Source organism: Gorilla gorilla, chromosome 21 (assembly GCF_029281585.2).
Source record: "Gorilla gorilla gorilla isolate KB3781 chromosome 21, NHGRI_mGorGor1-v2.1_pri, whole genome shotgun sequence".
NCBI lineage: Eukaryota > Metazoa > Chordata > Mammalia > Primates > Hominidae > Gorilla > Gorilla gorilla.
The window spans coordinates 75,731,884-75,747,441 of NC_073245.2; the positions used below are offsets into that span (position 1 = coordinate 75,731,884).

Here is a 15,558-nt window from a genome sequence, read left to right on the forward strand (position 1 = left end):
ATGCGGCTATGGCCACGGCCGCCCCCTGGAGATGCCCCTGCCCGTGTCCTCCCTCTGCCTCAGGCTGGGCTGTAGCCCACATCCCCCAGACTCTTCACCTGTGCTGCCTCTGCCCACCCAGGCTTACTTGGTCCTCCAGGTGGGCATCCTTGCCACTCTCCTGACCAAACACTCAATGGCTCCCCACTGCCTCCAAAACAAAAGGATGGCTGACTCCATTGTCCCTCAGGGCCTGGTGATCACCCTCCTGCCGACTCCCACTTCATCCAGCCACACTCCTCCCTCCAGAGCTGTCCAGAAGCCCCTCCCTGCACCCCACCAGCCTCTGGTGCCCCCCCACATGCTAGGCAGGTGTGAGCTGGTAAAGCTGTGCCTGGCCCCTCTTTGTTCCCTCTGCAGCCCCAGAGGTGCCCCCAAAATGCTGGCAGGAGTGGGGCTCCTGTGAGCCCCCTCCCTGCAGAGGACAGTCCGCTGTCCAAGTCAGGACGGAGCAGGAACCCAGGCAGCTGGTGAGCTGGTGTTGTGGGCGCAGCAGAGCCCAGCCTGGCCGGAGTCTGTCTGGGGGCCACAGGTGGCTCCCCACCCCTCCTTGATGGGACCCACACGCACGCAGGCCCAGGTGAGAGACACACACGTCAGCCCTCAGAGCCACATAGGAGGCCATGCCTCAAACACACAGAGCAGCAGCACCAGGGCAGACAGGCGGGCGGCAGGGCCAGGGCAGGACGGGGCTGTGGGACGAGGGTGCAACAAGGGGAGGGCGCGGCCCTGGGAGAGAGCAGAGGCTGGGGAGGAGGCAGCCGGCTTCAGCGCCAGCCACCTGGCCCCAGGGGCGGCAGGGCCTCTGCAGACGTTGGAGATGTCTTATGGCTGAGCATGTCGGGAGCAGAGGAGCCCTGGACCCACCACTGCCCAGCACTGCACCCACTTCCTTTCTGGGAATGGAGAGTCAACATTCTAACAGTTCCCAGGAAGGGCAGCCAGGTCTCTCCTCCAGGACAGGTGACTGGCCCCTGGAGGAGTCATCAAGGGCTTCTGTGCAGGAAGCCCTTCTGGTCTATGTGGGGAGTGGCTGGCCCCAGGCTCTGCAGGGCAGTGTCATCACAGAGCACAAGCCTGCCCACCCGACAGGGAAAGGCCCTTTGTGCTTTATGGGGGTGAGGCTTCCCATAGCAGCTCAGCGCCCTCCAGTCTGAACAAACAGCCTTGTTTCCTGCTCTCAGCAGTGGGGACAGGGGTGGGACGGCCTGGAGCCTTGGGGTTCCCCTGTGATGCCAGGGCAAGACTCAGGAGAAACTTGAGTCCAGGGCAGGAGACCCTGAGGCAGATCCCTGAGGCTAGCTGTCCCGCAGAGGCCGCCCTGTGAGCCACGGTGGGACAAGGACTGTGGCTAGTCTGGGGGTCCTGGCCTGGGAGCACCCTTGGCCCCAGATGGGTGCCCAGCGCCAGGGCAGGGGAAGCCCCCCATCCATCATTCCTGCTCTGCTCACAGATGGGGCCTGTGGGGTGGGGATGGAGGCACGAGGGGAGCCAGGCCAGAAGCAGGACAGAACGAGACCACGGGGGACACAGGCGGGCTGGCAACAGGAAGCAGCGGCTGGGGGGAGGCGGGATGAGAAGGGTGGATGGGCCCTGGGAGGGCAGGGTTGGCACGTGGGCTCCAGGCAGGGGAGGGCCCAGGGTGATCGGGCCGCCCAGCATGGGGCCACGCAGGGCAGGGGGCGTAGGGATGCTCGGTGGGCAGGGACAGTGGTCACTCTGCAGACCGGGTGGGCCACGGGGCTCCAGGGGCTTGCCCGGTCACAGTTCCAGACACAGAACTAGAACCACACACACACACAGGGCTTCTGTCCATGCATTTCCTACCTGGAGGCCCCGTAGGTTTGAGTTTGCGAACTTTCAAGTGTTTCCACACACACAAAGGGAAAAGAACAGAAAATTTCAAAAAGAACGGGATAAGAAAAAGAAAATGAAACAAATAGTTGAGGAAAGTAGGGGAAACAACAGAACAAAGAAAATTAGCACAAGGGCCGGTTCTGTCCCCGCCCTGGGCTGAGAGAGGTCACTTTGCAGAAACAAGGGCATGGCCGACATTCCCAGGAAAGACAAGCAGGGCCAGGCTCCTAAGGTCGGGCTTCCAGGAGGTGCAGGGGGGATGGTGCTGAGGGAGGGGTTGGGGCAGACCCCAGAGGGCGACTGCAAACATCGAGGACCGCCAAGGGCTCTGGCATCCTCCTCCCAAGTGACACCCTGAAAAGGCAGGTAGCAACTGAGGACTGCCGTGGGTCTGTCCACCCTGGCCAACTCAGGATCCTCAAGAAGAATCCTGGGCCCCACCCCAGCCTAGAATTCCCAGCCACACTGTGCACCTGCCCCACCCTCAGGGAAGGCCCCACACTCAGGGAAGGCCCCGCCCACAGGGAAGGCCCCACCCTCAGGGAAGGCCCCACCCACAGGGAAGGCCCCACTCTCAGGGAAGGATCCACCCACAGCGAAGGCTCCACCCACAGGGAAGGCCCCACCCACAGGGAAGGCCCCACCCTCAGGGAAGGCCCCACCCACAGGGAAGGCCCCACCCTCAGGGAAGGCCCCACCCTCAGGGAAGGATCCACCCACAGGGAAGGCCCCACCCTCAGGGAAGGCCCCACCCTCTGGGAAGGCTCCACCCACAGGGAAGGCTCCACCCTCAGGGAAGGATCCACCCACAGGGAAGGCTCCACCCTCTGGGAAGGCCCCACCCTCAGGGAAGGCTCCACCCTCAGGGAAGGCTCCACCCACAGGGAAGGCTCCACCCTCTGGGAAGGCCCCACCCTCAGGGAAGGATCCACCCACAGAGAAGGCCCCACCCTCAGGGAAGGCCCCACCCTCAGGGAAGGCCCCACCCTCTTGGAAGGCCCCACCCTCAGGGAAGGCCCCACCCACAGGGAAGGCTCCACCCTCTGGGAAGGCTCCACCCTCTGGGAAGGCCCCACCCTCAGGGAAGGATCCACCCACAGAGAAGGCCCCACCCTCCGGGAAGGCCCCACCCTCAGGGGAGGCTCCACCGTCTGGGAAGGCCCCACCCTCAGGGAAGGCTCCACCCACAGGGAAGGCTCCACCGTCTGGGAAGGATCCACCCTCAGGAAAGGCTCCACCCACAGGGAAGGCTCCACCCTCAGGGAAGGCCCCACCCTCAGGGAAGGCCCCACCCTCAGGGAAGGATCCACCCACAGGGAAGGCCCCACCCTCAGGGAAGGCCCCACCCTCAGGGAAGGCCCCACCCACAGGGAAGGCCCCAACCTCAGGGAAGGCCCCACCCACAGGGAAGGCCCCACCCTCAGGGAAGGCCCCACCCACAGGGAAGGCTCCAGGGGACAGAAACCCCCTAGGAGCAGGTGACGGGGGGCGTGGGAGCTGGGAAGTCCCGGGGCTCAGTTCCCCACCTCAGAGCAGAGGGCGGGAGGGCAAGGTGGTGCCCACACAGACGGACTCGAGGGGTCAGGCCCGCGTGGACCAGGAGAAAGGCCCTCAGAACCCCTCATCTCAGACCTTAATTTAAGCAAGAGCCAGGCAACGAAAATCCCAGCTGGCTGCCACCTGCCCTTTTGTAAAACAAAAAAAAAACACGGGAAAGCCGCCCTCCGACCACACAAGCTCACAGGACCTGCTGGCACTGCCTCGACAGGCACTTTCTAGGCCCCCTTCTCTGCTGCCCGAGGGGCTCCAAGGTTGTCTGTGTGCTCTGTCCTGTTGGGGGACACCTGGGACCCCCAGGATAATTTGAGTCTCCTGGTCCGAAAGTCTCACTGTGATCCGGGGTTACTTTCCTGCCCCCCACGCCGGAGCCCTAGGTCCTTGATGGGGGACGGGGTCATGGTACTGGTTCCACTCTTGAAGCTTGGGCACCTCGAGCTGCCGGTCCAGAGCAGCCTGGGGAGCAGCTGTTGGTCCAGAGCAGCCCGGGGCGGGGGGCATTTACCTTGAGCTCCCTGGGGAGCGTCCTTGCAACGCACAAAACACAGCACGACCCACGGCCAGGACGATAAAGCAAAGGGGTGAGGAAATGAAAGTGAAGAGAAAGCCGCAGCTCTAACACAAAGGGCAGAATCAACGCCTCGAAATAAACCACACACAGAACTCCTTTGTGAAAAATACATTTTAAAGAAAAAGAATCAATCAAAATAATGAACAACAAAAAGTGGGGTTTAAGAACAAATGGAAAATAAAAAATGAAACAGATGCTTGGTGGCAGGTGCCCGGCGGCAGTACCTGTACATGGGCACGGTGACCGTTCGCTCGTAGTACTGCCACGTGGAGTGCAGGTCTGTGCGCGAGAGGTTGGTGGCGTAGAATCTCCAGGCCGACTGCGGAGGGAAAGACAAGGCAGTTGGCGAGGGGCAGGCGGCGAGGGGCGCGCCCAGGAGGGCCGGGCGTGGAGGGAACGGGGCAGAGGGGACCCCCATGCTGTGGGCCAGGCACTCAAGACTCTGGACCAGCAGGCCAGGCCCCAGTGCTGCATCAGCCCCACAGCCTCAGTTTACCCTCTGTAGGACAGACAGGCAAGCCCGCTTGTCAGACGGTGGGGCCTGAAGGAGGCGAGCGGTTGGGGCTTGACTCGGGGCCCTGAGCGAGCTCACCAGGGAGGCTGTGTTCTTTCCTTTTCATGACTCTTATCTGGCCCCTGGCGGGTATCACCTGTCCTGGGGGTTACCTTCCTGCCCTCCTGGTTGGGCCCTGGGCAACCTGAGGCACTGGGAGTATGGGTAGGGCCAGGGACCCCAGCCTCCATCCTCCCAGGGCGGGGACTCAGCCCGGCTCGGGGCATGAGCCTGTGCGTCAGACTGAACCTCTCCTGGCTGGATTTCCGTTCTCTATGCCTTTGTTTTGTTTTGCGGTGCTGAAATAGACATATCCTGAAGTTCACCATGTTAGCCATGTTAAAGCGTGCACTTCAGTAGCGCCTGCACACACAGTGCTGTGCGACCACTGCCCCTAACTCCACACCTCTTCGTCGCCCCCAAATAAACCCCCTCCTACCCCCGACGTTCAGCAGGCACTCCCGGTTCCTGGTCCCCCAGGCCCTGGCCACCGCCAGGGTGTACGGGGCTCCACGGACTTCCCCGCCCCGGGCATTTCCTGCCAAGGGCATCGCAAGCTGCACGGCCTTCCCTGTCTGTCTCCCTCCACTGAGCGTGACGTCCCCGCGGCCCATCCGCGTCGTAGCAAGGGGCAGCGCCCGCTCCTCCTAATAGGAGGATCGTATGGATAAATCACATTCCGTTCATCCATTAATAGACATTTCAGCTGTTTCCACTTTTTGGTTCCTATGAGTGGTGCTGCTGTGAAATTTGTGTGCGCGTCTTTGGTTGAAGGTCTGTTTTCAATTCTTTTGTGTCCGTCTATACCTAGAGGTAGAATGGCTGGGTCACGTGATAAACTCCACGTTTACGAACTTTCTGAGAAACAACCGAACTGCTTTCCAGGGTGACTGCATCGCTACATTCCTACCAGCAGGGGCCCCGATGTCCACACATCCTCACTACGCTGATTTTCCATTTGCTAGCACGTTAGCCACCCTGGCCTGGCGCAGAGGCTCGCAACACCTTGGAGGCTGAAGCAGGTGGATCGCCTGAGCCCAGGAGTTCAAGCCCAGCCTGGGAAACATGGCAAAACCCTGCCTTTACTTAAAACAAAAAATTAGCCAGATATGGTGGTGCACACCTGTAGTCCCAGTTACTCAGGAGGCTAAGGTGGGAGGATCGCTTGAACCTGGGAGGTCGAGGCTGCAGTGAGCCAAGATCACACAACTGCACTCCAGCCTGGGCAAGAGAGCAAGTCCCTATCTCAAAAAAAAAAAAAATTTGGCCATCCTAACGTGGAGCCTGAAGACGGGACTGAACTGCTGCCATCTCAGGATAAAACTCTAACAGGTGAGGAGCAGCATTTATGGATGAGCAAAGTAAGTGGTTTCTTGGGATGGACGGTGAACACTGCAGACAGCAGGGTAAGGTCACTTCTGTCAGGTCCAAACCAACCGAGGCCAGAGAGTACACGGCGGGAGGGCTCACGCCTGCACGGCTCAGATGAGGACCGTGTCAAAGACATTCTAAAATAACCCCACAAGGAATTCCTTGTCAGGAATGCAGCAATTCAGACAAGATGCTCTAGGAAGAACACTGGCCCAGCAGCGGCATCTCAACCAGTGAACGGCTGCCAACTCTGGTTTTCAGCCTCAGAGCCAGTGAACTCTGTTTCCAAGCAGCTTATGTGAACTTCTCAGCCAGGGAGAGCTTCCCTGCCCCTCCCTCTCTGGCACACGGGTGGCTCGCCACACTGGCTCATCTCTCGATGAGAGTCCCCCACCCTCTGGCCACGGTGGTTCATCTCTGGTTATAATCCTTTCTTCTAATTCCCAAATACATTCGACATGTTTGTGTTTTTTTGTTTGTTTGTTTGTTTTTGGTCAACAGAATCTACTCCAGGCAAAGATGTTGTGAACTGTGTTGAAATGACAAGGATTGAGAACATTACATAAACTTAGTTGATACAGCAGTGGCAGCATTTGAGAGGACTGACTGCGATGCTGAAAGGAGGTCCACTGTGGATAAAACGCTATCCAACGGAATCGCATGCTGCAGAGAAATCTTTCGTGAAAGGAAGAGTGAATCGATGCGGCAAACCTCATTCTTGCCTTATTTTAAGAAATCACCACAGCCGGGCGCAGTGGCTCACGCCTGTAATCCCAGCACTTTGGGAGGCCAAGGCGGGAGGATCACGAAGTCAGGAGATCAAGACCATCCTGGCTAACACGGTGAAACCCCGTCTCTACTAAAAATACAAAAAATTAGCCAGGCGTGGTGGTGGGTGCCTGTAGTCCCAGCTACCCGGGAGGCTGAGGCAGGAGAATGGCAGGAACCAGGGAGGTGGAGCTTGCAGTGAGCTGAGATTGCACCACTGCACTCCAGCCTGGGCAACAGAGCGAGACTCCGTCTCAAAAAAAAAAAAAAAAAAAAATCGCCACAGCCCCAGCCTTCAGCAGCCCCACCTCATCAGCAGTGGCCACCAGCATCGAGGTGAGACCCCCTACCAGCACAAAGATTGCAACTCGCAGAAGGCTCAGGTGATTGTTAATTTTTTTTAGCAATTAAGTATTTGTAAGTGAAAGTACGTGCAGTGTTTTACTGTTTTTTAGACATAATGCTACTGCACACTTAGTAAGCTATGGCATGGTATAAACATAACTTTTTTTTTTTTTTTTTTTTTGAGACGGAGTCTCAGGCTGTTGCCCAGGCTGGAATGCAGTGGCGCAATCTCGGCTCACTGCAACCTCCGTCTCCCGGGTTCAAGTGATTCTCCTGCCTCAGCCTCCTGAGTAGCTGGGATTACAGGCGTGTGCCACCATGCCCAGCTAATTTTTTTGTATTTTTAGTAGAGATGGGGTTTCACCATGTTGGCTAAGCTGGTCTCGAACTCCTGACCTCAAGAGATCTGCCTGCCTCAGCCTCCTAAAGTGCTGGGATTACAGGTGGGAGCCACGGTGCCCAGCCTGTAAACGTAACTTCCATATGCACTGGGAAACCACGAAATTTGTGTGACTCGCTTTATTGCCGTATCTCTACTGTAGTGGTCTGGAACCACGGCTGCAGGTCCTCTGAGGTGCGCCCGTGGAGAGGCCCAGCTGTGCTCTGGAAATGTGCACCACCTGCTGTTAAGAGTGACCTTCGAGGGAAGCAGGGCGCATGGGACCCTGGGTGCTCAGACACTGCTTTTTCTGGCACTATTTTAACCTTTTCACCCCACGTACGTGGTCACTTTTTAAACCGTCAATAGTGGAGTGAGATTTGGGGGCATTTTTGTTCTTCTTTATACTCTTGCATGGAAATAAATAGCTGTTTGTAGTTTTTATAGTGAAAGATAAATACACACCTTAAGGTAGGCTGGACCCAGAGCCAAGACCACAAGAGGCACATCCCCTGCAGTGGCCACTGACACTCCGCGGCTTGTGGCCACGTCTCCAGTCTCTGCCTTTGTGGTCACACTGCTTTCCCCTCCTCTGTGTCAAATCTCCTTCTTATAAGGATGCATGTGATTGCATTTAGGGCCCACCTGGGGTAACCCAGGATTATCTCCATCTCAAGATTTGCTGTCTAAGACAGGAGAGAGCCTATAGCCACATTCCGCTGGCAGGGATCCTGGTCAGCTCTGCGGGTCCAGTGGATGGAAGACTTTGGGGGGGAGCTGCAAGAATGGCTGGTCCCAAGGGGGTCCTGCTGTCTGTCCATATTTTCTTTTTTTTTTTTGAGATGGAGTCTCGCTCTGTCACCCAGACTGGAGTGCTGTGGCATGATCTCGGCTCACTGCAACCTCCGCCTCCCTGGTTCAAGCGATTCTCCTGCTTCAGCCTCCCGAGTAGCTGGGATTACAGACGCACGCCACCATGCCCAGCTAATTTTTGTATTTTTAGGAGAGACAGGGTTTCACCATGTTGGCCAGGCTGGTCTTGATTTCCCGACCTCGTGATCCTCCCACCTCGGCCTCCCAAAGTGCTGGGATTGCAGGCGTGAGCCACTGTGCCCGGCCATTGTCTGTCCGTATTTTCAAGGTGGCTCAGGAATTACTTGTGGATGCCACAGTGGTCACTGCACCCTACCCACCCCCAAATGGTGGGACGGCACTGGATGGGGTCCGGGCGGGCATCATGGGGGCCCACAGCCAGCATCAGGGGTCAGACGAGGTCAGGCACTGACTCGCTGCAGTGTGTGGGCTCTAGGAGCCTTGGCCCTGCAGCTGCAGAACGGGTGTGCTCGCCTCCCAGGGTGCGGTGGAGAGGACCTGATGGCCGGGCCCCAGCACCCACACAAGGCAAGGGCCACCCCAGCGTCCTCACACGAGCCACCCCTGTGCAGCCTCAGGGGTCGGAGCCATTTCTCAACACACACACTTCACATCCTCGCTCCTTCCACAGATTCCTGCAGAGGGTGAGGGCTGTGGCCCCATCCACAGACAGGGCAATGCCAAGGCCCCGGCGGCCTCCAGTCCTCAACAAGGTGGGACCAGGACAAGGGCTGTGCTGGTCCCCGGGGGACACCTGGACTCACCTGGATCAGGCCTGCTGCTGGGTTCCGCCTTTTCTCAAAGTGCTTCTGCCTGTGCTGCTCCTGAACCTTCAGGGCAAAGCCAGACCCCAAGATGCCCTGCAATTCATCAGGGTCAGGTCACACCCCAGGGACCCCCCACACCCCAATTCATCAGGGTCAGACCACACTCTGGGGCCCCACACACACCCCAATTCATCAGGGTCAGACCACGCCCCAGGGACTCACACACCCCCCAGTTCATCAGGGTCAGACCCGTCTCCACCGATCCATGCCTCCCCCACCTTCATCAAGGTCAGACTACATCCAGGAACCCACATCCCCACAATTTGTCAGCATCAAGAGGAAGGAACCCTCTGGCTTGCAGGAGACATGGCAGGACCCACACTGAACTCAGAGTGGCCTCTCTTTCCCTTCCACACGGAAGGGTCTGCACGCCCATCTTGAAGGGCACACAGTGAAGGGGACACCGGGGCCAGCCTCTCACCGTGCACCAGCTGCCCTGCCCTGCCCTGGGGCAACAAGGGTTGACAGGGCCCCTCCACCTCCCTCTGAGCTGGGTGGGCCTCACTGCCTGGAGACCCACGAGGGACCTGTGTCACCAGCCGCCCTGCTCCTGGTCACAAGGACCTCCTGCTCAGCCCCACTCAGACTAAGAGGGGCCACCAGTGACTAACAGAGCCCCCCGAAGCTACAGCCGCAGCCTTGGGCATGCTCCTGCCGGGGCTGGGGAACCCCCACTCCAGTCCTTGGGGAACAAGGCCTCTGACCCTGAGCTGCCACCTCCAGCTCCTGGGGGCTGTGGACCTGCTGAGAGCCGCTCCTGCCCCAGGTCCCACCTAGGGAACTGTGCCCAGGGGCCTGTGGTCGCCTCGGGAGCCTACAAGACCTCGTCCCCCTCCAAGGCAGGCAGGGGCAGCCGGACTTACTGCAGGCAGCGCGAAGAAGGAGACACCGATGAGGGTGAAGGTCGCCGCAAGGAGCCTGCCGTTCCAGGTCTGGGGGTACTTGTCCCCGTAGCCAATGGTGGTCAGCGTGATCTGTGGGACCGCAGGCTCTAGTCACACGAAGGATCTGCTCACACCCCTGAGGGCAGGCTGGATGCCCGCTGGCGACTCGGGGCTTGGGATGGGACAGATGCGGGGACACCCCCGTGTCACCACCCACACAGGGGCCCAGTGAGGCCAGGGTCGGTGTCGGCCGCCCCTCATCCCCTGAGCCCTCTCTCCTCTTCCCCTACAGGCCAGAAGCGGGGTCCAGCCAAAGGCTGTGTCCCCATCTCACATCGAGAACCAGAGGCCCAGCGACGTGACTCCCACGAGGCTCGGCTAGGACAGCAGCCCCGACTGCATCCCCGCCAGGTGACGAGCGCAGCTGGGGAGAAGGGAGTGCCCAGAGGGACCCAGAGGAACGGGCAGGCGTGCAGGGGGCTCGCTGAGCCTGAGCTGAGCTGAAGCCAGAGGAGAGGGGTGGGCGGGAGGAGGCCACCACAAGAGGCGGGGGAGTGGTCTCCACCGAGCCATGGCAGGGTGGGCTGCTCCTGGAGCAGGGACCCCAGGGGTTGTGTTTAGTTTCTCTAGGGGTGGTGGGCAAGGGGGAGGTCGGGCCAGGTTGGACCTCCCCAGGGGTCCCGGTGAGCCCAGGAGCACCCGACTCGGGGCCTGGGTGAGGGGAAGCGAAGGACGGACACGTCTCCAAGCAGCTCCGACAAGAGACGCCTGTGCCGGGGCCGAGGAAGGCAGGGGCAGGCACCCTGCACTCAGTGCTGGACATGTTGGGGCCGCAGCCCACCCCCGCCTGCCAGAACCTCATGCACCACAAGCCAGGGGCTCAGGACAGCCGCACGGAGGCCACTCTGGCTGGGACCAGAAGGTGGGTCCGGGACAGGCCCCGTGAGGGCAGAGTCTTAGATAAACAGACGGAGGGGTCAAGGCCTGAGCGCAGACAGCAGGGCCGGGAAGGGGAGACCTCTCACCAGGACCCGCAGCCCCACGTTGGGGAGTTTACCCTGGGTTCCAAGGACGCTGCTGTGTGGTCTGAGGACAGGGTGGGCCGGCTGGGCCACGCCTGCTCCACACCGACAGGAAGCTGTGGCCTGGTGCAAAGCAGTGCCAGCACCTGGGGGCCTTGGCTGCCACCACCACGCGGAGGGCACAGGAGGCTCTGGGAAGGAGGCTGCCACACAGAGTGGGCGGGAGGCTGGGGGAGGCCTGACCAAGAAACCTCTCCTGGGGAGACTAAGCCAGGGCCTCAGCCCTCTACACAATTTCGTTACCAAAGGAGGCGTGTTTTTTTTTTTGTTTGTTTGTTTTTTGAGACAGAGTCTCGCTCTGTCCCCCAGGCTGGAGTGCAGTGTCGCGATCTCGGCTCACTGCAAGCTCCGCCTCCCTGGTTCACGCCATTCTCCTGCCTCAGCCTCCCGAGTAGCTGGGACTACAGGCGCCCGCCACCACGCCTGGCTAATTTTTTGTATTTTTAGTAGAAACAGGTTTCACCGTGTTAGCCAGGATGGTCTCGATCTCCTGACCTCGTGATCCACCTGCCTCGGCCTCCCAAAGTGCTGGGATTATAGGTGTGAGCCACTGTGCCCAGCCAGGAGGCATGTTTTTGAAGACTATTGCCATTCTCAACTCAACCACAGGACAGCAAGGGTTGAGGGGGAAGGCGGAAAACCAGGAGGGAGAGGATGGGGACTGAGACAGAGATAGAGACAGAGAGATAGAGAGACAGAGGCAGAGAGATGGAGATAGACAGAGACAAAGGCAGAGATAGAGACAGAGAGATAAAGAGACAGAGAGATAGAAAAACAGAGACAGATAGAGACAGAGAGAGAGACAGAGAGATAGAAATAAAGACAGAGACTGAGAGACAAAAACAGAGCGATAGAGAGAAATAGAGACAGAGATAGAGACAGAAAGATAGATACTGAGAGAGACAGACACAGAGATAGAGAGACACAGAGAGACAGAGACAGAGATACACAGGGACAGAAAGAGACAGATACACAGAGACAGAGAGAGACAAAAAGAGATAGAGACAGAGAAAGAGACAGAGACAGATATGCAAAGAGATAGAGAAACAGAAACAGAGATAAAGACAGAGACAGAGAGATACACAGAGACAGAGAGACAGAGAGATACAGACAGAGAGATATGGACCTGGCACGGTGGCTCATGCCTGTAATCCCAGCACTTTGGGAGGCCAAGGCTGGTGGATCGCTTGAGCCCAGGAGTTCAAGACCAGCCTGGCCAACATGGTGAAACCCTGTCTCTACTAAAAATACAAAAATTAGCCAGGTGTGGTGGTGCATGCCTGTAATCCCAGCTACTCAGGAGGCTGGGGCAGGAGGATCACTTGAGCCCGGGAGGTTGAGTCACAGTGAGCTTTGACTGCACCACTGCACTCCAGCCTGGATGATAGAGCAAGATCCTGCCTCAAAAAAAAAAAAAAAAAGAGAGAGAGAGAGTGACAGAGAGACAGAGATGGCAAAGAGACGGGCGGGGCAGTGAGACATGGACCCTGGCCAGAATGTTGTAGGGGACAGGGGAGTCGAAAGAAGCCAGAGAATCCCGGAGCAGCTTCTGAGCCCGGGTCCCACTGAGGGCCAAGTCTGTGGAAGGGGGCCAGGCCCTGCACCCCTCCCCAGGGGCGTCAGATGGATAGGACACTTTCACACACAGCTCTCCAAAAATTTCTGCCCCTGAAATGTTCTCAGCTAGCCATCCGACCTGCTCCTTCAAAGTGGAGGCCAACTCAAGGAAAAGGAAGCCGGAGGCCTGGCAGATGGGGCCTGGCCTGCGGGGGAGGTGAGGGCAGGGTCCCCCCACACTGCTGAGAACCCCCAAAGGCTGCAAGAAAGGGAAACTGGGGGTAGATCTCATCCCAGTAGGAGGTACACAGTCAGCGTGTTTGAATCAGGACATACCACCATCCCTATTTGCTATTTAAGACTAATCAGGTAAACCCCAAAGAAAAACACAGAAACAGCCGCATCCGCTGCAGAGGGACCCAGAGGGGAGGGCACCGCGGCCGCAGAGTGGGGCTCTATTCTCACCATAAGGCTTAGGAACTGTCTGACATTTAAAAATATACACAAGCATTACTCTGAAAAAACACCCAATCGTAAAGATAAGAAGGCTGTTGCCCACAAAAGACCTGGGGGATGGGCTTGTCCCCATCGAAAGTCCTAGGGCCCAGCAGTCACAGCTCAGGATGCCCCAGGCCCCACACTGACCCTATGGCGGGGCCTGAACCACATATGATGGCTCAGTGAGTCCAGGTCATCTGCCTGGTCCACAGCCTGGGCCCTGGGGCACGCTCAGCTCTCAACCCCCACCCAAGCCCCGACTGGGAAGACAGTGTCCAGGTCTCATGAAATTAATAAAATAACTTCGGATCAGCTGCATCCGGCTTAGGCACCAGGTAGAGCTGCCCATGCCTTCCCCGCAGGGCTGAGCCCACTCAGCCGGCATGTGCGGGGCTAGGCCCGGGGTCTGGTCTCAGCCTCCCAGGAGAGCACAGACCCTGCCCCTGCGCACCATCAGCCTGAGGGTGTCTGTGGCCCCAGGTGAGGAGGAGCCCAGGGGCCAGATCTGTTCAGACCTGATCAGAGTGGGGCCTGCAGAGCCACCTAGTCTCCAAAAACTCAGGGTTGCCCAGGACAGATCTCCTAGGGATAACTCTTCACCCCTTTCCCCCAATAATCGGGACACGGAGCAGGTGCAGGGTCACTTGGGAGGAAGGAAGATGCCCACCACGGCTGAGCTCACGCTCTCTGGGGCCCAGCCCTCTCCACCCACTCCCCTGCCAGCTTGGCAACCACCACCCCGCCTCGACCACAAGCCATCATGACCACGGGCAGCCAGCAGGTGGCCCCAAAGAGATGTACGGAGCAGGCTCAGCCAGTGAGAGCCTGGTCCCAGCACAGACACAGGGGTGTATCAGCAGGGAAAGGGAAAACCCCAATGACCACAACTCACCAGGCCCCACCAGAGTGCATCCGCGTAGGTGTCAAAGTGGTCGTTCTCCCCCTTCTCTGCCAAGTACACCAGGAACGAGGCCAGGATGAGACAAAGGAAGCCGATGTACCAGGCAGTGACCAGCTCCTGAGAGGCAGACGGCACCACCATCATGACCACCATCACCACCATCACCATAAGCATCACCATCACCACCATCACCACCACCACCACCACCACCATCACATCATCACCATCAACACCATGACCACCATCACCATCACCACCATCACCACCACCAAAACCATCACCACCACCACCACCATCACCACCACCACCACCATCACCACCAGCATCACCGTCACCACCACCACCACCAAACACCACCACCATCACATCATCACCATCAACACCATGACCACCATCACCATCACCACCATCACCACCACCAAAACCATCACCACCACCACCACCACCACCACCACCATCACCACCATCACCACCATCACCATAAGCATCACCGTCACCACCACCACCACCAAACACCACCACCATCACATCATCACCATCAACACCATGACCACCATCACCATCACCATCACCACCACCATCACCATCATCACCACCACCACCACCACCATCACCATCATCACCATCACCATTATCACCACCACCATCACCATCACCACAACCACCATCACCACCACCACCATCACCACCACCACCACCATCACCACCACCACCACCACCATCACCATCATCACCACCATCACCATCACCATTATCACCACCATCACCATCACCACAACCATCACCATCACCACCACCACCACCACCACGACCACCACCACCACCATCACCACCATCACCACCACCACCACCACCATCACCATTATCACCACCACCACCATCACCACCACCACCATCACCATCACCACCATCACCACCATCACCACCACCATCACCACCACCATCACCACCACCATCACCATCATCATCACCATCATCACCACCACCACGATCACCACCATCACCATCACCACCACCACCACCATCACTACTATCATCACCATCACCCTCACCACCTGCCACCTGCCTCCAGGAGCACTGCAGCCTCGCCAGTCAGCCCACTTTGGGCTCTGTCTCCAGGGATATGGGGGCTGGATGGACCCCTCTCCTGAGGCCAGCAGAGGCTCCACGCCAGGGTCGGTGGCAGGGCTGGCACAGGGGAACCAGGAGGCGCCGCTGGCTTCACCATCTTAGCTACAGCAGCCCATTCTCCTGAGCCTCCTGGCCTGGGCAACAGTGGCTCGCATGGCCAGCCCACCGTGCCCTCCAGGGTCAGTAGTGTCTATTCTGGCAGCCAGCAGGACTGGAGAATCTTGGGACTGTTGAGACCCTCCCCCAACCTCCCTGAGCCTCCGGGCACAGATGTGAAAAGGGTGCCCACTGCAGTCAACACTCAACCCCCACAGCGTCCAGGGAGGGAGAGGGGCCACCGGGGGCTGACCCCTGCCCGTTCTGCA

At 58.7% G+C, this 15,558-nt stretch overlaps 1 protein-coding gene across 12 annotated transcripts in view; it reads right to left on the reverse strand.

The window, feature by feature from the left end:
• KCNQ2 (potassium voltage-gated channel subfamily Q member 2) overlaps positions 1–15,558 on the reverse strand; it is a 75,551-nt gene that overhangs the window by 30,030 nt on the left and 29,963 nt on the right. For 10 of the 12 annotated variants that reach the window (XM_055372664.2, XM_055372657.2, XM_055372661.2 and 7 more), the window contains exons 5-9: positions 14,054–14,179; positions 10,004–10,114; positions 9,078–9,173; positions 4,249–4,343; positions 1,867–1,896 (exon numbers count right to left, since the gene is read on the reverse strand). In XM_055372664.2, coding sequence (XP_055228639.1) covers positions 1,867–1,896; positions 4,249–4,343; positions 9,078–9,173; positions 10,004–10,114; positions 14,054–14,179 — 458 coding nt within the window. The remainder of the gene's footprint in view (positions 1–1,866; positions 1,897–4,248; positions 4,344–9,077; positions 9,174–10,003; positions 10,115–14,053; positions 14,180–15,558) is intronic. The other 2 variants (XM_055372663.2, XM_055372653.2) reach the window with 1 other exon arrangement.